The sequence below is a fragment of the Nyctereutes procyonoides genome, unplaced genomic scaffold (genome assembly GCF_905146905.1).
Source record: "Nyctereutes procyonoides isolate TBG_1078 unplaced genomic scaffold, NYPRO_anot_genome, whole genome shotgun sequence".
In the NCBI taxonomy this organism is placed as follows: Eukaryota; Metazoa; Chordata; class Mammalia; order Carnivora; family Canidae; genus Nyctereutes; species Nyctereutes procyonoides.
The window spans coordinates 1,680,042-1,703,809 of NW_026575025.1; the positions used below are offsets into that span (position 1 = coordinate 1,680,042).

Below are 23,768 nucleotides of genomic sequence, written 5' to 3' on the forward strand. Positions count from 1 at the left end.
ATATAATAGGCCACATATGGGGGCCCCTTTCTACTCTGAAATAAAGCTCCTTCTTAAGAGTTGTGAGCTGGGAAATCCAGCATTCAGTAAGGCAGGAGGAGGAGGTATAATAGAAGAGAGTGAGTGGGTAGCCATGCAGAAATGCTTGAAGGTGCTTCAGGAAAAAGGGAAGAGGGCTTTGGGGAGCCTGCAGAGATGAGCATCAATCACTGAGGATAGACGCTTTCAGAATAGCCAGGTGCTCTTTGGTCCCCAAGAGGTTTTTAGGGCCAGTGATGACAAAGATTTGGCTGGAACCAATATAGTGGTTAGTTTCTCTAATGGGTTAACAATGACAGCAAAACAAGCAGGAATATAATAAGCTCTTGCCAGGAATGATGCAGCTGGCAAAAAGTAATCCTTTCTGCCTTGTTTTATACAATCTAACATGTCAACATCCTAAACTGTTTAATACCATCTAGTGCCACTATATGTTCTTGTTATCTTTAGGATGGGATTTAAAAAAAAAGCCCTGTAAAATAGAAATAGTGTATCCCAAGGAAACGGCCTCTTGCCTACAAATGATACCCCTTCTCAGATATAGAGAGAAATAACCACAGGACACAAGACTTCTTACTCTATTAGCTAATCCATGTTTGCTTATCTATTACCTAAATAGTCTGCTCATTAGCAGATGCTGCTTTTGGAGGATCCTAAGTTCACAACAGAATTTCCCAATCAGTTTTAGCTACCTCTAAGATCATGTTACAAAACAAGGAATGATTTAAAGTGATTTAAGGTATTTAAACACATTAATCTAGTTATCTATGACTAAATTCTGAATTCCCAAATCCCTAAGCAAAAATATCAGAGAGATATTTTTCTTTCCTTTACTACCATTTGGAACCACCAAATGAACTGTTCCCATCCACTGCAATTAATGGTCTAGCTTGATGGAATTTACAGCTAAAGGAAAAACACAAGGGATCTCTAACACTTGCTTGTTCCACTGAGTGGTCAACGGGGCACTAAACTGATCTTTAGCAAATTAAAGGGTTTTGCTGATTAAAGAGAAGGTCTGGATTCCTAAGAAAAATTCTTGCAGCTCGGCTTCAGACTCCAAAAGAAAACATGTTATTTTTACAAAAGTCATTAGAGATAATTGTTTCCATAAAATATTACAATTTTAAATGACCCTATAGTATGTAGACTCCTTCATTTAAGATGGGGTCATCATACAGGAAAGGATGAGCAATGGAGAGCATCAAACACTATGCTAATTCCCCAATTCATGACTTAGCATATGGTAACCATATTTTCAGAAGTTCAAATTGGGACACAGAGTCTAAAAAGTTTTTATTTGGTGTGTGAGAAACAGCTTAAAGATTTTATATATATCAGTATAATGATTGGGTAAGTATGTTTTAATGTCATATTAATTGATAAATATTAAATGTCTGTTATTTGAGAAGTCTTAAAGGATATACAGCCTATATAATCTGAAAAATAAAAATCATACAGAACTGCATGTGTAGTGTGATAGCATTTATATAAAACTACATATCTAAGGGTGTATATGTAAGTAGACAAGATGTTTGAAAAAACAGAAAATGGAGGAAAAAACATTGAAGAAAATTTCTTGGAAAGGAAAGACATGAGTTCCCAGATTAAAAGGATCTTTATAAGCCTACCACAATGAATGAATATGTGTGTACACCCAAAGCACACACTGTAAAAAATCAGATTTTATCTTTCATTGGGGGCATGGCAAGATCACTTCGTAGAAAATCATGTAGGATAGGAGATATTGGTGCAGTTATCTTTGGAAAATATAATCATCCACAGTGGCCCTCTGGCCAAAACAATTTATGTTCCTCCCAAATGCAAAATACACTCCCCATTGAAACCCTCAAAGTCTAAATCAATTTTAGCATCAACATAAACTCGAGGATCTTGACATATAAATCAAGTCCAGGTATAGATGAAGTTTCTCAAGTGCAATTTCTTGGGTACAGTTCCTTGTATAATTCCTCATTCTCAACACCTGTAAACTAAAGAGACAAGTTATATCGTCTTGCATGCCCAGTATGTACAATGGTAATACAGTGAAGGATAACCATGGTATGGGGCGCCTGGGTGGCTCAGTCAGTTAAGCATCTGCCTTCGGCTCGGATCATGATCCCAGAGTCCTGGAATTGAGCTCTGCATCAGGCTCCTTGCTCATGAGGGAACCTGTTTCTCCCGCTCCCGCTGCCTGCTGCTCCTCCTACTTGTGCTCTCTCTTTCTGTCAAATAAATAAATAAAACCTTAAGAAAAAAAAAAAAAAGGATAACCACAGTAAACTTCCATCCAAAACTAGAGAATGGGAAGCAAATATCGCAATCATTGGTTCATTGCAATTCTGAAATCCATCCACCCACATGTCTTACTCTTTGATTCGAGCCTAGCACCTCTCCCTGATAATGACTTTCCATGGCTTTTGACTGTACTCTGGGCTTCTGGTTTCATCGTCTGAGTAATACTTTTGTTTCCATAAATCAGTCTCCACTGAATAGCTTTCTCAGCTTGCTTCCTGCCCATAGAAGTCTGGGGACCACTTTTTATTTTATATTACTTATGTCTTCTTTAGCCCAAGTTAGTTGGGGCTTCCACAAATACAATTGTCTTAAAAATGATGGTGAAGGTTTTTCTATTAACTTTATTGGGATTTACTCCATTGGACAAAAGCTATACCCACAAACCTCTTTGAGACTGGTCCTTCCCTATTTGGGTTCCCTATGAGGCTGCTATGGGACAACATTCTTTAAATCCTTAGGTCTCTTGTCTATCTGAAAGAATCTATGAGAAAGAAAAAAAAAGTCTATGAGGCTCCACCCAGATATCTTGCTGAGGTTTAAACAAAGGGTTCATCTTACCCTTGGACCACATTTCTCTGCCAGCACTCTGGATTTGATCTTTGTCCTAAGGCACTTTCTTACTTTGAATACTTTCTGCTGGTTGGTAAGATTGTCCTTAGCTCTCTATATTTTCTCTAAATTCTACTTGAAAACAAAACAGTTCATTTTTTAGTTCATCTCTCTCACATTTTACTCTAGGTAGCCAGAAAAAAATAGGTAGCCCAGAATCTTCACAGGTAGGATTGTCCTGCTCACTGTGTATATTTCCTATTTTTCACATTACCAAAAATGACAGTATTGCTAAACTTTCTGTCATTACATAACAAGGGTCCTCTTATCTCCAGCTAACATTTTTCCCACTCTCTTTTAAGCCTTCATTGATGGTCTGCTTGAGGCCCATTGGACTTTCACTGTCAGTGTTCTCAAGGTCCTTCTGGTTTCTGCCTGTTGCCTGGTCTCAAAGCCAATGACATATGTTTTAGGTTTTTGTTATTGCAATCCTTCACTCCTAGTAAAAAATTTTGTTCCAATTATCTGTTACTGCATAACAAACCATACTAAACTTAGTGGCATAAAAAATAACAATTTTATTATGCTCATGGATTCAGTATGTCAGGAATTATACAGAGTACAGTAGAGATGGCTTGTCTCTATTCCATGATTTCTGGACCTGAATTGAGAAGACTTAAATGGCTGGGGCTGACTTAAATAGTGGGGGTTGGATTCTCTGGAACTTCTTCCCTCACATGTCAGTCACCCAGGCTTAAAGACCAAACTTGTGGCTGGGCTTCTTACAGCTTGGCAACTGGTTAGTAAAAAGGAGCCTCCTGAAACAGAATGTCTGAAAAGTGAGTTTCCAGAGACTAAAACACAATCTACATGGCCTTTTGTGACTTAGCCTTATAAGTCATATAGTGGGGGATCCCTGGGTGGCGCAGCGGTTTAGCGCCTGCCTTTGGCCCAGGGCGCGATCTTGGAGACCCGGGATCAAATCCCACGTCGGGCTCCCGGTGCATGGAGCCTGCTTCTCCCTCTTCCTGTCTCTCTGCCTCTCTCTCTCTCTCTGTGTGTGTGTGTGACTATCATAAATAAATAAAAATTAAAAAAAAAAGAAGTCGTATAGTGTTGGGGAGCCTGGGTGGCTTAGTTGGTTAAGTGTTTGACTCTTGATCTCAGGGTTGTGAGACTGAACCCCACATCAGGCTTCACACTGGGCGTGGAGCCTGCTTGAGATTCTCTCTCCCTCTGCCCCTCTCCCTACCTTTCTCTCCCCTACCTCTCGCTCTCCCTCTCTTTAAAAAAAAAAAAAAGTCACATAGTGTTACTTCTATCACTAGCGGAGAAAACATAGACTCTACTTCTCAAAGGCGGAGAAAACATAGACTCTACTTCTCAAAGGCAGGAGTGTCAAAGAAACGTGAGGTCCTGTTTTAAAATGACTATACTGGGGATCCCTGGGTGGCTCAGTGGTTGAGCGCCTGCCTTTGGCCCAGGGCCTGATCCTGGAAACCCGGGATCGAGTCCCGTTCAGGCTCCTTGCATGGAGCGTGCTTCTCCCTCTACCTGTCTCTTTCTCTGTGTCTCTCATGAATAATAAATAAAATCTTAAAAAAATTAAAAAAATGACTACACCAAAAACAAGGATGAAAAAAGACAGGAAATCCCAACAATAATATTGAAAGTCCAGAGAATGCTACTATAAAGCAGGCATAGGGGTAAAATAATATAGATAAAGCAGGTAAGAAAATTCTCAGAGAGACTTCTTTAAGAAGATAAAACTGAGAGAGAATTAATACATACAAATATCAATGTCCTTGCTTCAGTCAGAGTCCTGGCAGTTAACAAATAATACATTTAAGAAGGGTAGCTGAGGAAAGTTGTAAAAAGAGAATATTCACAAAGGTGTGGAAAGGGTTAAGGGAAAGTGGATTACCCCATAGCTAGCAACAGTTAAATTGTGTTATGACTCCAGGCCTGAAGAGACACCTGGAGGGAGTGGCTTCTTAAATCTAGGAAGAGCAGGGACCATCTAACATAAGCTGTGACCTTCAGTAGAGGAACAGAGCCAACCTCCAACCCACAGCGAACTGGTAGGGAGAGAATACATACCCCAAACTCACCCTGTCTCCTCCTGCCCTTCAATCTCTTGCTTTAACCCAAGTGGGTAATCATAGAGCAAAGGAGTCCATGGATTAAAGTCTGTACAGATCAGCCCTCCAGGGTAATGTGGAGAGTGGATCTACAGGGGCAAATGGAAAATAAATAGCAAGTACTGAAAGGCAATTTATTCAGTTGGGTAGAGTTTGGAGATAAATTGGTGATAAGTTTATAAAAATTAACCAAACAAGACATGAGAGACTCCTAACTCTGGGAAACGAACAAGGGTGGTGGAAAGGGACGTGGGCAGGGGGATGGGGTGATTGGGTGACTGGGCACTGAGCAGGGCACTTGACGCGATGAGCACTGGGTTTATGTTATATGTTGGCAAATCGAACTCCAGTAAAAAAAATATACAAAAAAAGGGGAGGATGTCAGTCTCAGGGGTGAGAAGATTGCGCAACTTAGCTCAAGTGTCAATAGCATTTATATAGTTATAAAATATAAATAATAAGTACTGATATAACCAAAATCTTGATATATATATATATATATATATATATATATATATATATATATATATATATAGAGAGAGAGAGAGAGAGAGAGAGAGGGAGAGAGAGAGACAGAGACAGAGAGACAGAGAGAGAGACAGAGAAGAGAGAGAGAGGTTGGGGAGTAAATAAAGTCACAAATGTGTGGTAAAGGATGTTAAAGAGAAATAGATTTACATTTCACACAGTGGGAAGTCAATAGATAATGCCTGAATTTTTTTTAAAAAAATGAAGTAGTAACATAAGCAAGTAATTTAGAGATACAGTAATAAATGCCAAACAAATCACTCTAAGAAGTTGAAAGTGGTTATCTCTGAGGAATGGGAAACTAAGCTGAGAGTTGAGGTAATGCCTTTTTCTTTTTTTTTTTTAAAGATTTTATTTATTCATGAGAGACACAGAACAAGAGAGAGAAAGAGAGGCAGAGACATAGGTAGAGGGAGAAGCAGGCTCCATGCAGGAAGCCTGATGTGGGACTTGATCCCAGGACTCCGGGATCATGCCCTGAGCCAAAGGCATGCACTCAACCGCTGAGCCACCCAGGTGTCCCACCTTTTTCTTTTTCTTTTTTTTTTTTTAACAATTCTTATAGAACTATTTTACTCTTTAAACTGTATGCATGTATAACTTCAATTTTAATAAATAAATAAGTTAGATAAAGAATATTCAACTTAGAGGACCACCTGTTCTGTGACACCCTTCCTGACCCCTCAAGCTTATTAAGATATTCTTCCTCTGGACATTCTTATCACCTTAAACCTCTAGTTAGCTCAAATCGCAAGTTATTTAATTATTGACTTACTCGACTCTAAGTACACTCAAGATAGAGATCATGCTTTATTAATCAGTTTCCCCAGCACCTGTCATAAATCTAGGCATATAGGGTATATAAGAAACATTTCCTGAATTGAATGATCTTAGTCAATGGCACCAATACCATACCAAGTGTACAGAGTAGAAAATTTCCATGACAAACTCACTTTGTAACCTCTCACTTACATATTGTCCTGAACTCTATTACCTCATTGCTAGACTGAACGTTTGTGTCTCTTTCGAGTCATATATTGAAACTTAATCCCCAAATGTGATGGTATTTGGAGGTGGAGCCTTTGGGAGGTGATTAGGTCATAAGGTTGGAGCCCTCATGAATGGGATTCTTGCCATTATGAAAGAGGCCCAGAAGAGGTCCCTTGGCCCTTCTGCTATGTGAGTATGCAGCGAAAGGGAGGACATCTGTGAATCAGGAAGTAGGCTCTCAACAAACAAGGAATCTGCCAGAGCCTTGATCTTGGACTTCCAGCCTCCAAATAAATTTCTGTTATTTATTTCTGTTATCATCTAGTCCGTGATAGTTTGTTACAGCAGCTCGAATGGACTAAAGCATAGACCATAGACCTTTTGTCATTCTCTGAAAACAGAAAGCCTCTGTGCCCTTGCTCATGCTGTTCCCTTGGCTAGCAATGCCCTACCTACTCAGTTCCCATTCTCTATTCTTCGTCTTCTAAGGACCACTTAAAGTGCTAATTCTTCCATGAAGCTTTCCTTAAAATTCATAGAATAAATATCTCCTTTCACTTATCCCAAAACACGTTGCCTGAAATTTTACTTGGCGTGTATTTAATATCATCCTAGTAGTTATGCTTATGTCCGATTTTCCCCTTGAGTTCATAAGTTCCTTGAGTTCAACTAGCTTACTCATCTTTTATCCTTCACTAGCATGGTATCCAACATATAGTAGGTCCACACTGTAGAATAACTGTATTTTTCTGGTATGAAACTGCCATTATTCTTGCCTTCTGTGAGAATGACAGAGGATCATGTCTGGCACAGAGATTGTCACATAGAAGGTATTTACTAAATAGTTAACACATTTTATTTTATTTTATTTTTATTTATTCATAGAGAAACAGAGAGAGAGAGAGAGAGAGAGAGAGAGAGGCAGAGACACAGGCAGAGGGAGAAGCAGGCTCCATGCAGGGAGCCCGACATGGGACCTGATCCTGGATCTCCAGGATCACACCCCAGGCCGCAGGTGGCGCTAAACCACTGCACCACAGGGGCTGCCCAATAGTTAACACATTTTAAAAATTAAAGGAAGACCAGGCAATGAGTTTATTTCTTAGCCTTTACAAAGTGCTATCTTTTATTTTGTCTTTTTTCTTATTTCAAAATAATTGGGCCTTCCACAAACTGGCCCTATCCTAATTATACATTTCCTGTTTGTTGCTATTCAACATGTACTAGTCCTCCACAAGTCCAGTTAGACTCCTTTATAGCCTCTTCCTGTGTATGATTTTTTCTACTTCTGCTAATCTAATTACATTCCTCTAGAACAAAAGTTCCAAAATACTTCCTCTTACAATAAAGGTAGAGTAGGTAATTTAGACTAAACTTTCTGGCTGAGAAAAACTAGATGAATTATTAAAAGCATCTGGTTGAAGTATCAGAGAGCCACTGAGGCAAATGAGGAATGACAAGGCCAAGTTATGAAAAGAGAAAAAAACCCAAAAAGGTCAGCCTAGCATTTGGTGCCACTTTTCCCCATAAACAGGAATTCTAAATGTAAGAGTCCATAAATTGAATTCAAGGGATCCACAGACTTGGATAGGAAAAAAAAATTACATCTTTAGTTTTATAAACCATTAACTGGAATTTACATTTCCTTTAGTTAAGAATATAAACATCATAGAATTAGTAGTATGTGTGATTTTGTCAGTTAGAAACCTCAAATATTTTCATATCATGTTAAAGTTGTCACAAATATCTCACACTATCATCCATACTCATCACTTTAAAAATAAGATATTAAAAAGAAGATATTATTTCACAGTGTCAGGAGCTTATGCCAGTCCTAAAAGAGATAGCGGGTAGACTGAACAGGTAATAGTTTTGAATTAATGTTAAGTTCCTGAATTTTCAAAGGACTCTTGAGGCTTGGTGGTCTAAAAACTAGAGCTAGGACCCACCCGGGCTGGATAGAGGGACTGTGGTATATCCCTAAGGGTCTAGTTGACACCCTGAAAGGCTGTATCTGGAAATAGATCAGCCCTCCCTGATACTTATGCCTAGCTTCAAATGATTTCAACTCCTGAGTGGATTGAGGTAATCCAGGATTGCCAGTGCTCAGGCCATCTGCCAGAAGCAAATGTAAATCCTCTCTAAAGAAAGATTATAGCATTCTAGGCTTTACATTATTTCTATAATTTTTCACATACAATGTATAACATCCAACTAAAGGAAAAAAGTATACTACAATTTAAGACAATGGAATAAAGAGCCAAGAGACAGAAAAGATAATAGACACAGACCCACAAGGAATCTAGATTTTGAACTATGGACTTTTATAACCATATTTTACCATGCTCAAGAAAATGAAGAAATTAGTAAAGTATTTGAAGAAAATGAAGAAATTAGTAAAGAAACCATAAAAGAATAAGAATTAGTAAAGAAACCATTAAAAAACCTGAATGATAATTCTTAAACTAAAAAAGTACAAAAATTGCAGGGCACCGGGCTAGCTCAGTCAGTAGAGCATGCAACTCTTGATCTCAGAGTTGTGAGTTTGAGCCCCCCATTGGGTGGAGAGATTATTTAAAAGTAAAATATTTTTTAAAATTACAATAATTAGATGAGGTGCCTGGGTGGCACAGTTGGTTAAGTGTCTGACTTTTGGTTTCAGTGTGGGTTCTGATATTAGGGTCATGAGATCAAGCCCTGTGTTGGACTCCATGCTCAGTGTGGAGTCTGCTTGAGGTTATCTCTCTCTCTCCTTCCCCGTCCCCTGCTTGTGCATGCATGCTCTTTCTCTAAAATAAATAAATAAATCTTTCTAAAAAGGACAATAACTGGAAAAGGCTACATGCTGTATAATTCCAACTACATAACATCTGGAGAAGGCAAAACTATGAAGACAGTAAAAATATCAGTGGTTGCTGGAAATTGGGTGGAAAGAAGGGATAACCAGGAAGAACACAGATAATTTTTAGAGCAGTGAAAATACTCCATATGATACCATAATGATGGTTATATGTCATTATACATCTGTCCAAATCCATAAAATATATAATACAAGTGAATACTAAACTGTGAACTTTGGGTGATGATGATGTGTCAACATAGCTTCATCAATTGTAACCAAATGTAACCAATTGTAACCAAATATAAGGGAAGTTGATAATGATAATAAACATAAAACTAAGTGTTGCCTTTTCATTTTGGCAGCAGGGGATACATAGGAAATCTCTACCTTCCTCTCAATTTTAATGTCAACCTAAAACTACTCTAAAAAAAAAAAGCCCTTAAGAAACAAACCAAAAAGGGATATTTAGACTATATAAAAATTTCACAATAAACTATAGAGACAAGCCACAGAAAGTAAAGTTAATTAAAATCTTCTTTGCTACTGGAAATAAAAAAAGAAAATGAAGATGCCCTATGGGAAGCAAGACTAAGAGAAGTATGAGAAACACTAGTAAACAAATCTTCAGGTTTTTCAAACTCACTTTCAACATTCATGGTTTCCCCAGCTTGCAATTTCTTTTTTTCTCTCCTTTGTATTTAAAACAGGCTAAAAGTGTCATGGTAAGATACAAAAAACACAAAAAGAAAAATAAAACAATAATTGGAATTAAGAACTCATTACCTGGGCTTAACAACAAGTCACACAAAAGTGAAAAGAGAATTAATGCACTCCAAAACAGGTCAGAAAAAAATATTTTTTTTAAATTATTTATTTATGATAGTCATACAGAGAGAGAGAGAGTCAGAGACAAGGCAGAGACATAGGCAGAGGGAGAAGCAGGCTCCATGCACCAGGAGCCCGACGTGGGATTCGATCCTGGGTCTCCAGGATCGCGCCCTGGGCCAAAGGCAGGCGCCAAACCGCTGCGCCACCCAGGGATCCCAGAAAAAAATATTTTTAAAAGAAAGCATATAAGACAAAATGATGAAAAATGCAGAAAAGTACATAAGAGAGGATACCATAAAAATGTCTAGTTTGTGTAACTGGAATCCCAGAAGGAGTAAAGACAATGGAACAGAAGCAAATCTGAAAAGCTAAAAATTGAGAACTTTCCAAAACTGATAAAAGACACCAAATTATAGGTTTGAGAAACACTAAGCACGCTAAGTGGTTTAAATATAAAGAAAAGCAAACCTAGGCACATTATAGTAATACTACCAAAAACCAAAGACCAAGGAGAAACATCCAAAAAGTAGCCATAGATAAAGGACAGATTATTTTCCAAAGGTATAAGAATGACTGGTAGCTGACTTCTTGACAGAAACAGTGGAAACCAGAAGGAAATAGAATACCATCTTCAAAGCACTAAAAGACAACAACTGCCAACCTAGAATTTATACCAGAAAAAAACTACCCTTGAAAAATGAAAGTAAAAATTTTAATAATGTCTATAGATAGTTAATAGCTTTCAATGAACTAATTTTCATAATTTTATTAGGTTACAGAAGATACTAACATCAGTGGAAGTTGGGTGAAAGGCATATGGAGACTCTATGTGTTTTTGTTATTGTTGTTATTGTTTTTTAAGTAGGCTCACACCAAGCAAGGAGCCCAATGCAGGGCTTGAACTCACAACCCCAAAATCAAGACCTGAGCTGAGGTCAAGAGTCAGACGTTTAAATAACTGAGCTACCCAGGCACCCCTATGCTATTTTTATACCTTTTCTGTAAGTCTGAAATTATTACAAGAGGAAATAAAGGTAAATATAGTTACAGAATGAAAGCTAGGATCAGAACAGAAGCTCCACAAAAGTTGTGATTTGTCTGTTTTTTACCGCTGTATCCCCTAGTGTCTAGAATACTAACACAAAGGCATTCAATAAATATTTGCTGAATGTACAAACAACAGTAGCAGTAGCTATCACTTAGTATATCTTAAATAAAATATCAAGTACTTTACATTAATTATTCCCCCAACAATCATGTAACATGGAATTTTACATTTTATATATAAGTCTCCCTATTTTATAGATGAGGCTAAGCAACCTGCCTAAGATCACATTTAGTAAGTGGCAGCTCTCAAACAGATTTGACTCCAAAGTCTGTGTTGTTAATCACTATGCTACAATACTTTTGTGTCACATAAAAATATTTCTTTCTTGTTTGCTTATCCAAATTCTATTCACCTTTCTAGGTTGTATTAGTCAGTATTCTCCAGTAAAACAGAGTCACTAGTAAATATGTACATACAGCTGACCCTTCAACAACACAGGTATGAACTATGCAAGGCCACTTATACATGTACGGACTTTTTACAGTACAGTTCTATGAATGTATTTTCTCTTCCTTATGATTTTCTTGAAACATTTTCTTTTCGCAGGCTTACTTTAGTATAAGAATATAATACATAGGGATCCCTGGGTGGCGCAGCGGTTTGGCGCCTGCCTTTGGCCCAGGGCGTGATCCTGGAGACCCTGGATCAAATCCCACGTCGGGCTCCCGGTGCATGGAGCCTGCTTCTCCCTCTGCCTCTCTCTCCCTATGTGACTATCATAAATAAAAATTTAAAAAAAAAAGAATATAATACATATAACATACAAGATACATGTTAATCATCTGTTTATGTTATCAACTGTGTAGGCTTCCAGTCAACAGTAGGCTGTTAGCAGTTTAGTTTTTGGAGAAGCCAAAAGTTATACATGGATTTTTGACTGTGTTGGGGATTGATGTCCCCAACCATGTGTTGTTCAAAGGCAAACTGTATATACAAGAAGAGATTTAGCTTATGTGATTATGGAATTGGCTCGTGTGATTATGGACACCAAGAAGTCCCATGATCTGCCATTTGCAATGTGGAGAATGAGGATAGTTGTTAGTATATAATTCAATCCAAGTCTGGAAGCCTAAGAATCAAGGAAGTCATTGGTATAAGTCCTAGTCTGAGTCCGAAGGCCCAAGAATCAGAGGGCCAAATGATATAAGTTTTAGTCCAAATTCAAAGGCTGTGATGTCTGAGGGTGAGAGGTAATAGACGTCCCAGCTAAAGCAAAAAAACAAAAATAAAAACAAAAACACTAAATTCACTCTTCTTCCACCTTTTTGTTTTAGTCAGGTCCTCAAGGAATTGGATGATGCCTACTACCCACATTAGTGAAGGTAGATCTTCTTTAAAGCCTATCAATTCAAACGCTAATCTCTCCTGAAAACACCCTCACAGACATACTCAGAAATAATGTTTTACCAGATATCTGGGCATAGCCTCACCTGGTCAAGATTACACATAACATTAACCATCACACAAGTCAAGACACATTCCTCTATGATGCCTTATTTAACTTCTCTAGTACCCATTATTTCTCCTTATGCCCAGATCTGAGAGCACAACTTAATGCCATTACATAAGGTCTTGAATTATTAACAAATAATTAACAATTATTCTCTAATTGTTTGTAATAAGCATTATCTCCTCAACCAGAGTACATCCCCTTATAGGCAAGTGACCATATCTTAGAGTCACATTTGAAACTCTATAAGGATACTTGATATTTTGGTAAAGAGATAAGAAAAATATGTAGTCGGGAAAACCATGCAAAGAACAATATTTTGGGATGCCTTAGAGAGCAGGCCTGTATGGTTTAAGATTTTAAACATCAAATTTGACTAAGAAAAAAAGCTACCTTAAAAAGGTAGAGTTTTTTAAAATAGATTTTACTTATTTTTTTATTCAAAAGGGGTAGTGGGAGAAAGAGGTGGAGAGGGGCAGAGGAGGGAGAGGGAGAGAATCCCAAGGAGACTCCACTCTGAGCACGGAGCCTGATGCGGGGCTCAATCCCAGGACCCTGAGATCATGACCTAAGCTGAAATCATAAGTCTGACATTTAATTAACTGAGCCAGGTGCCCCAAAAGGTGGTTTTTACATCAAATTTTCTATAATATATCTTTTTCCTTATGTCAAGTTAGTAGGTGTTCAGGGCATTTTGGACATTGCAGTACAATTCTCTTGGCTAAACCCCCTTGAGAGGGCATATATATTGCATAGAAGGTGAAGTTTGAGAGTGTGCAGATGAACAATTATCCCCACACATGTAAACTGCAGCCTGTGTGGTGTAAATATACTCTCCCTGCCTGGAACTGCCTGTGTAACACTGTCTCTTTGGGCTCTGTGGTTTCTCAATACATTCCAACTGTTGGGAGGCTGGAGCTTGGCTCAGCAAGCACAGATAAACAGCTTCCTGCAGCAGGCTGCCAGTGTGAGGAGCAATGACCTCAGCAGAGAATGTCTGCTTTTCATTACCCTGAGCACATCGCTGTACTGCTAGCTAAGAGAAGGAACAATACAAGTTGGGTAGACTTGACCTGCTCAGGTCTCCCGTTACACCTTGAATTTTTTTAATCTTGGCAGGCAGAAAAAAGAGTGTAGAGCCAGGAAGTAAGGAAATGGCTAATTGGTGGGAGAAGGAAAGACAAAAAAGCTTTCTTAGGCTGTTCTCTAAATGAACTAAATGATGAGTCAAGTGGCTAAGGCTAAATGGCTAATAGTCTTGCAGGAAATCATCAAATGTCCTTAATCTCCAAAAAAGTACACAAAATGCAGAGTAAGCAAAACATGTTACAGAAAACAAGAGAGACTAAAAAGTCCTCAAAATCTTTAGCTCTAATACCATTTAAAGAGAAAGAAGAGCAAAACTGTCACTTTCCAAGAAACTAACACTTTCCAAGAGATTCACAAAGTAGGAGAGAAGCAAAAATACCAGAAACCTGGAACTAAAGGGGAATGAGAAAGAATTCTATTTAGCTAGGCATTTTATACATGTCATTTTACCTCATTTATACAACAACCCTATGAGATAGGTATTATCATCCCTAGCAATGATCTTGATCTGGAAAATATAACATAAGGATTTTAACAAAGGTACTTGTAGTTGATGTTATTTACTGACAAAGAGATGGATTCGAGGCTGCTCTATGGCCACCTTGGAAACAGCATTACCAACTATGGCAGCCCCAGAACTCAGCAATCCTGGACCAACGTATCCTAATAAATTTACATGCTCATGACATTTTCTAGTAAGATAGTTTCCACTGTGCTGGTCAGAATTGCATCTGATAGTTGAAGAAAGGAATCACAGCTATGGCCTCAGACAGGAAATTGGTTGGACGTGACCCCTCTTGAGGGATCCTGAGAAACAATTTGTTTTGTGGGGAAGTCATTGACTGTAAAGATGCACCTGCCATGGGGCTGGAAGCTGAGAGACAGACAAACATCTTAGCAAATCACAACAACAGAAAGAAGCTTCATTTGACTTTCATTTCACTTTTCTCAGGGAAGAAGAATCTTTGTGTGGCTGCCAAAATCCTAACTGTCCCTCCTCCTTTCCCTCTTTCCCCTCCACCCCCATCCCAGTTCATTAAAGACATTCTGGTTAAAGGTGCCAGAATGTGTCATTCTTTCCTGCCCTTGTGCCAGGCTTGGGCTGCCAGCACCACAGATCTTCTAGAGTTCTGAGCAAATTATGGAAGAAATTAAAAACATTGATGAATTTAAACTGTTCCATCCTTGATGAGGTAAAATTGCTTAACTTCTGATGAGCTACTTCACATTTTTAATAGCACTACTGATCTGTTCATTCAGATTTGTGTGTGTTTACCTGATTGCTAGAGGGGTACTCAGAATTATCAGAGCAGTGGAATGAGAAGAAATATCAGCACCAAGTAAAGATTCTTTCTATTATTTATAAATTAAAATAAATCAAGCAATATCTCTAAGGGAAATATTTTCACGTAAAAAAATTATACCTAAGTTTTATACTAGCTAGCTGAAAAAGCAGCATCCATGAAAACAGAAATAATATCACTGGTTCTTGAGAATACTTCAGCCAAGGATGGAGTTCCTTCATTTCCTCTTATTGAATGGTTTCACAACAGCTAAGTTTCTCTTAACTTGTAGAAAGGAGGGGTGGGGAAGTGAGGTCTCTCCTGAAAGGGAGAATCTGGGCCCAATTATTACTTCCACAACCTCTGACTCTGACTTCTAAATGAGTCAGGGGACCAGTGGGCTGTGAAATGGCTTCCTCAGTTACCAGGTCAAGTGCTGCTGGATGGTTTCCTGTAATCAAAACATGAAGAGACTGAAGAGGAGAGATGGATTCTAAGCAAGTCAGCAGTTTCTTCTTTCCTTGATGAATCTGGATTTTTAAGTTTCAAAACATATTTTGAAGACTCTCAACTCACTACTATGTCTCCCTGCTATAGGATACACCTAGTGACAGAGAAAAGACCAGAATCCTCTATAGATTTTACAAATGACAGAAGTGCTTGGGCCAGTAACCGTGAGGATAGGATTGTTCTAGCTGAAGGCAAAATCTATTCCTGGTAATTATCTGAATCTGTGAGAATCCAGATGCTGACAATGAGAAATGGGTAATTTTCTGTTATAATGTGTCAATTCCAGCTAAGAAGTGAACTATGGAAAAAAGATGGGGGCGGGGCAGAGAGAAGCATTACCCTTTTGAAGAAGTCTATAATAGGATTAGTCACCATTACTTCACCAGAGCACATTTTGGCTCAATTTAACAACAATAAGTAGGGAAAACACAAAGCAGAAATGGCCCAGAGAAGTGTCAAGTCTATCCCTCATTCAAAGCTGTCAGCTTGGAAATCAGTGAAGTCCTGGTTTGTTCTGATGTGTTTCTTGTTGCTCCAAAACTGCTCCTCTGTTACCATGGGCACGAGAAGAACCCAAAACAACATTACTTAAAGGCTGGATGATGGATAATCCTAAAAAAATCTGCCAACTTTAGAACTGAAAGTTTATACCCTGATTGTTCTAGATTACTTAGGAGAGAAGTGGGTCATCTTTCATAGGGCTTAGAGCACCTGTTGAAAAAAAGAAGAAATAATACATATTTTATCATCATAGTTTGTTTTCATTAGAGTTACATTTTAAGTGATTTAGGAATATGCACCATTGGAACTTCCTTTTCATCTCCGAGAGTGAATTAATGAAGTTCACGTTTAATGTATGTATTCTAATCAAAACAAAAAAAAATGGAATTTGATGCTGGTACCTTTTACTACAAGAGTGTATTTTAAAAAGTATTCAAATTCCCAACTGAATTCTGGTGATTAATATTTATATCAAGATATAATAATCAATGCTCTTTTTCTAAAAACGAAGATTTCAATCTTCATATTAATATTATAATTAAATAACACAAGTAATTTTTATGTCTAATTATTTTATTACTTTCACTTATTATATATGAACAATGCATAGGGAAACCAACTACTTGTAGGTGGCTTTCCCTGATCACTGCCTATTAAAGTTATTCCATTCTCGGTAGCAGCAAATAAAATCAATCATATTATCTTTTTTGGATACAGGAAGCTTAGGTAGCAAAGGTGGACAAAAGGGTGAATCATGTAAACAGAGATAACTTATTGGCTCTTTGATGGGATGAACCAGTCATACCATGAGATAAGCCCTCAAATGCCATTTCCCAGAGGCCTTCCTGACTATCCTGTATATCACATTACCTTAGTTATTTCCTTGTTATTTATTTTGTTATGGTCATCAGCTGTGTAACCTTGGTAATGTTACTTTTGTGTGTCTGAATTTCATAATGCATAAAATGAAGAGAATATAAAACCCACCTCATGGTATTGTGAAAATTAAAGATTTTATTTACTTCTTAATTTTTTTGAGAGAGAAAGAACACATACACATGGGGGCGGGGGGTGGCAGAAGGAGAAGGAGAGAGAGGATCTTCAAGCAGGTTCCATGCCCAGCATGGAGCCTGACATGGGGCTTGATCTCACAACCCTGAGATCATGACCTGAGCTGAAATCAAGAGTCAAATGATTAACTGACTGTGTCATTGAGGTGCCCCAGTATTGTGAGAATTAAATGATAGAATACATGTTATATGCTTAGAACAGTGCCTAGCACATAGCAGTTATTTATTAGCTTTTAGCTATTGTCTTCACCATCAGTTTACTTCTTTATTGACTATCTCCCTCACTAAACCCTAACGTCCATTAAGCATAATTACTGTGTTTGTCTTGTTCACTACTCTATTTCCACTGCCTACTATACATGGGCACATAGTAAGTGCTCAAAATTAATTGCTGAATGAATTCATGAGTGAGTGCTATCTTATATTCTCACATATCCTTAAAATGAACCTCTTTCAATGAAGGTAATCTGTGTACTTGCAACCAAAACAGACATCACAAAAGCAGCCCCAAGAAGCCAAAATCATCATTTAAAAACAAAACAAAAACAAGACACTTGGTCTTAAGAAAGAGCCCTCCTGGGCCCACCAACTAAGACCACAGAGTATCATTCATTTCTCTATTAGTATGTGGAGATCAAGCTTCCTAATGCCACAGTGTTGTAACTATCAATTTAGCCTGTGAAGAATGATTCCCAATCCTGATAGGAATTCTCAGATTTCAGTCTGTTTTTCTCTCATCATTATTTTCCAATGTCTTAAAAAACCGCATTTCTCATTTTATCTTTACCACAAGAACCTGGTCACACTCTGCTGTGGTTTCTAAGTTACAGCAGCTACTCTAGCCTCATTTTCTTGGATGTACTTCTTCAGAGGTCCTGACCCCATGCTGACACTTGGTCTATTCATAGAGTGGCACCTCTAAATATTAATTCCTTTTACCTTCTACTGGTTGAAAGACAACATTCAGAGGTAGAGGTTGCATACAACATAAAAGAAAATCCTCTGGGATTTAGTATCCTTCTTTCAAGGGTGTCCAGAGGAATATGATCTAAAGAGCTCACAGTCTTGCAGACATACACACACAGTACAGCTTAGCTACTCATGTTTTGCAGCGTACCCAGATTTACTGGAACAATTATGGATTTGTTGGAAAACACCAACAACCAAGGAGTGACAGCACAGGTGAGAGGACAAGCAGACCCAGAGGAAAAAATCAGCAAGAAAGTCTTCCAAAAACAATTTGAAAGAGTACTTTCGTCACTATTTATAGGTAAATTGTCCACCACTAAATGTTTGAAAATCCCAAGGTATGAACTTGAAACTGAGAGATGGAAGTATACCGTTAACATATATATTTTTAAGATTTCATTTATTTATTGAGGGGGGAGGGGCAGAGGGAGAAAGAGAGGGAAAGAGAGGATCTCAAACCGACTCCATCCTAAGCACAGAGCCTGGTGCAGGACTTGATCCTACGACCCTGAGATCATGACCTAAGCCAAAATCAAGAGTCCAACACAACCAACTGAGCCACCCATGTCCCCCATTAACATATTTTCTAAAATATCATGTCTCCTATTGTTTAGAGATGGTTCCAATTGTATCCCCTAAAAAGGCCAATACTAAACATTTAAATGGCAATGAACTAATAAGTCACCAGAGAAGGTTAAGTGGTAAACTTTGTGGAGTAGAGTTCATAAAGGAAATTTCAAAGAATTTAGAAATTATAACTAGAAGAGATCTCAAAATATGATCTGGTTAGGTCTCCAATGATGTTAGTCAGTATAGAGCCTTATGGGCAAGAGAGAATAGTGGCTTTGAAATATTGCAGAGACTTGATTCCCAATTATATCACTTATTAGCCTGTGAATCTAAAGAAGCTATTTTAATCTCTCTCAGTTTCTTCATCTATAAAATAGAGATAATAATACTACCTACTTCAAAGAATTATAGTGGCTGAGACATACTATGAGTTTAATTGAAAACTGCTCATTATATGGGGCACCTGAGTAGCTCAGAGGTTAGGTGTCTGCTTTGGCTCAGGGAGTGATCCCAGGGTCCGGGGATCAAGTCCTGCATCAGGCTCCTTGCAGCAAGCTTGCTTCTCCCTCTGCCTATGTCTTTGCCTCTCTCTGTGGCTCTCATGAATAAATAAAATATTTTTTAAAAGAAAATTGCTCATTATGATGTATAACTGTTACATTGTTATTATTATTAGAATTTAAGACTTTATATCTGTGTCATAACTGGGTAACTGAAGCCCAGAAAATTTTAGAAATTGCCCAAGATTATAGAGCCAGAACTTTTATAAATAAGGAACTCTTCTTCCTAGGGCAGTGTCATTATACTGCTATGAATCAACACAAAACTGAAGCCTGAGAAGGAAGTATTTTCGCTAGATAAACAGAATTCATAATCAAAGAAAATCAGGAGCTTCTACCACTCAGGTCTCCTTGTCTACCAAATACTACTTTTAATTTCATCATATATCCACACCTTTTGAGTCTTTTGTTGTTGTTCGTTTTAAGATTCTGGAGATTTGATGCTAGTTCACTTCTCAAAATAACTTGCCTTGGGCCAATATGGTTTCTGAGTAGTGTCAGGTATGTGCCACTCACAGACATTGTGTAATTTTTAGTTTCCTGAGGATAAGAAACAGCTCACTTGGCAACTAGATTTCTATCAGCACTATGGAAAAAATCTTAAGATTTTTTTTCAATAGTGTATTGGTGGATAAAAGCTACAGTTAATAGCATTTGGGAACAGTTATAAGATTTACTATTGGCTCTGTAGAGTTCAATATCAGTTATTTAGACCAGTTGGGTTCACTTTTGAGGTGCTACATACATAACATACAGCTTCTTCAAAAATAAGAGTAAATTGTGTACAATAACTTAAAATATAGATAGAGCTTTATATTCAACAAACATTCACTTAACACCCATTATGTGCAAAACATTGTGCCAGGCACTAGAACACAAAGATGAAGAGGCAATGATACCTGTCCACAAGGAACCACTGTGATAGGAAAGACTTATAAAGGAGATGAAGGGTGGAGGAAGCAGACTAAAATGAAAAAAAAAAAAAACAGGAAGAAGTATTGCCCCCAGAAGAATCATATTTCACTTGGCAAGGAGCCTCAAGAGTGCTGGTACAGATTAAATGGCCTAGAAACTTGACCCTTAGGCTTGTCAGTTCTGTAAGAGCAAGCAAGGCTATTCAATCTTGGTCTTATTCCCTGCCCACCTCATTTGCTTCAGCCCACACCATGAGAACAAGTAAGATTCCTTTCCTGATCTTCCTTTAAAGGACTGGGAAAAGGGACAGGCTCTACTACTGGAGAGCCTGTTTTTCCCAGGGACCTGAAATTCCAATCCATAAAAATCTAGCTTTTATTTGCAAGACCCATAGCTTGACAAAAAAAGCTAGGGAGAATCAAGAATCCCCCTAACAGCAACCCAAGTTTAGGCCATTAGAACAGCTGTCTGATCTTCAAGGAAGCTGTGGAGGAAAGGAAAATATAAATATGTTTTAAAGACAGACCTGAGCTCATGATTCCCCTTAAATAGAAAACTAATAGGGCACCTGGGTAGCTCAGTTGGTGAAGTGTCTGCCTTTGGCTCAGGTCATGAGTCCAGAGTCCTGGGATGGAGCCCCATGTTGGGCTCCCTGCTCAGAGGGGAGTCTGTCTCTCCCTCTTTCTCTGCTTTCTTACATGCTGCCTCACTTTCAAATAAATATTTTTTTAAAGAAACCTGTTAGAAGCTATTCTTCCTTCCATAGAATACTCCCAATAAACCATAAAAAAAGGAGAATCCAAATGATTATACAAATAGTGATGGCATTATGGAAATACAAATAACATTCTGTATTTCTTTAGCAAACCCTTTCATGAAGACCAAGGTGTTTAGAACAGATTCTCTTTCAACCTAAGAACAATTCTGTGATATTAAAAAAGTCGTCATTATTTTGACTTTTACACATTCCAAGCAAGCTTTACAAAAAAACACAATGTGAAACCTATTCTGCCTCTGTAATACTCTAAAATCATTAGCCAATTGACATAGCATCCTGTAGAAAGAAAACTGTAGAAGGAAATCATCCTAAGCATTTCCATAAGAAAAGCCAGTTATGAAACACACAGACTAAAGGAACACTGACTACAGGCAGAGTAAGTATTCTGAATAATGGAGGAAGTTAAAAATTATAGGAGGAATCTAAAGAAATAAATCTAACAGATCAATTAGTTCTTGAGCTATTATCATCATGGCCACTCATGAGACTTATCACTGGACAAAACAAGCTGCACCAAAGGCATGTCCCAAAACATGTTTGGGCAGCCCTCAACCAACCTACCAAAACTGAGCATTCACTGCCACTACATAATCAGCAATACTCTGCTCTATTCTTCATGTACCTTGCCTGCTTCCAAGCGCCTCCTCTGGGCTCGCCCTATTGGCAAAACACTCAGGTACTTACTATTCAGTGAAGAACCTGGCAATGCCATATTGGCTAATATCTTCCTTATTCTCTAGCAGCTGACACACTGCATCCTCCATGTATGTGAGGACATGTCGCTGGGCTGAAAAGAAAAAATCAAGACAGAAAGACAAAGTGAGAGACGAAGATAAAAGTCTTCCCAGTCCCAGTAGGAAGCCATGAAGATCTATCAAAATTTTGGTTCTGCCCTAGGATGTGGACTAGAACAGGCAGAGTAAACTTGCTGGCCCTAATTGAGCTATGGTCTCAAAGGGTAGAGTAGGAGACAATGTAGAACATGACCTATCACCATATGATTGGCTATTAGTACTACTATCAACCCCTCACTCTTCATTTCAGTGATGAGGGTGACGGTAATGAGGATGAGGAGCTTTGGCACCATTTAGCTACATTTAGCACCATTTAGCTACATTTAGCACCATTTAGATATACCTGGGAATTCTTTTCTTTCTACCTTCTTTTACCCTCTTCCACTTATCCATGTCTCAGAAACTTAATCCAGTGAGTAGTGGTGCCATGCCTGAAGTGTGGATGATCTGCTTCTAAGGAAAACCCAATTCCTTATACGAAAAGTCCCTGAAGAAATTAAAGGGAATTTAATGAAAATGTCACTAATGGTAATATAAGTTATTAGCCTTAGGACTATGAAATCTGTGTGGCTCAATTTACCAGAAAGCATGTTTTCTGTATTTGTTGTGACTGGAAAATGTGTGAATTAATCATGGGTTTGTAATAAAGGGTGTATTAGAATTAGACAGACTAAGGGACGCCTGGGTGGCTCAGTGGTTGAGCACCTGCCTTCAGCCCAGTGAGTGATCCTGGAGTCCCAGAATCAAGTCCCACATCAGGCTCCCTGCATGGAGCCTGTCTCTCTTTCATGAATGAATGAATGAATGAATGACTAAATAAATAAATCTATCTTTAAAAAAAAGACAGGGATCCCTGGGTGGCGCAGCGGTTTGGCGCCTGCCTTTGGCCCAGGGCGCGATCCTGGAGACCCGGGATCGAATCCCACATCGGGCTCCCGGTGCATGGAGCCTGCTTCTCCCTCTACCTGTGTCTCTGCCTCTCTCTCTCTCTCTCTCTGTGACTATCATAAATAAATAAAAATTTAAAAAAATTAATTAAAAAAAAAGACAGGCTTGGGTTTGATTCATGGCTCTGTCTTTGGTAGCTTAATCTTAATTGTTTAAACTACACCTGTTTTCTTCTTTATCAGGTATGGAAAGAAATACTATTTAGCTCTTTCTCAAAATATGGTCAATCAACTTCTTGGTTTAAATCACCCAGGGTACCCTGTTAAAATACAGATTTGTGATCTGACAATATCCCAGATTTAGTGACCTTAAATTTCTACCTGGAGCCCAGTCATTCTTAAAAAAAAAAAAAAAAAAGGCTTTTTAAAGAAACTTTTAAATATAACATTGTACACCAGTATACAGTTATATTTGTTTCAAATCAGTGCTTTGACAATTCTACCTACTATTCAATGTTCACCACAATAAGTATAGTCACCATTTGTCACCATACAATGTTACTGCAATATTATTGACTATATTTCCTATACTGTACTTTTCATGGAGCCCAGTAATTTTAAACAAGTACCCTTGATGCTTCTTATGTACCTGAATGTTTAAGAATCACTGGTTTAGACCTTGGGCTTTGGAGTTCAGATAGACCATAGTTCCATTCTCAGCCCTAACAATTCCTAGCTGTGTGACTTTGAGCAAATGACTCTCCAAGCCTATTTCCTCACTGTAAAATGTGGTTAATAATACTATTACTATTCATAATAATAATATTAGCTCTACATCATAGGGTTATGACAGTTGAATAATATAACACACGTAAAGTACTATAGTCCCTGGTTTCCTTGATAATATAAATTCTTAAGAGCCTATCTCAAGGTCTACTGGTGGGGTTTACTTTAGTAAACAACATAAGTTAGAGCTTCCATTACAACAGGTGCTCAACAAATGCTTGTTCCTGTTCCCTGAATTTTGTCTTTAGGTACAACAAGGGTATCCTGGCACAGTTTACATAGA

General features: G+C 38.1%; 1 protein-coding gene across 2 annotated transcripts in view; it reads right to left on the bottom strand.

Moving 5' to 3' along the window:
• CSTPP1 (centriolar satellite-associated tubulin polyglutamylase complex regulator 1) overlaps positions 1-23,768 on the bottom strand; it is a 198,197-nt gene that overhangs the window by 127,065 nt on the left and 47,364 nt on the right. For both annotated transcript variants that reach the window (XM_055309433.1, XM_055309442.1), the window contains exon 2: positions 21,703-21,805. In XM_055309433.1, the coding sequence (XP_055165408.1) occupies positions 21,703-21,782 (80 nt within the window). In that variant the 5' untranslated portion in view covers positions 21,783-21,805. The remainder of the gene's footprint in view (positions 1-21,702; positions 21,806-23,768) is intronic.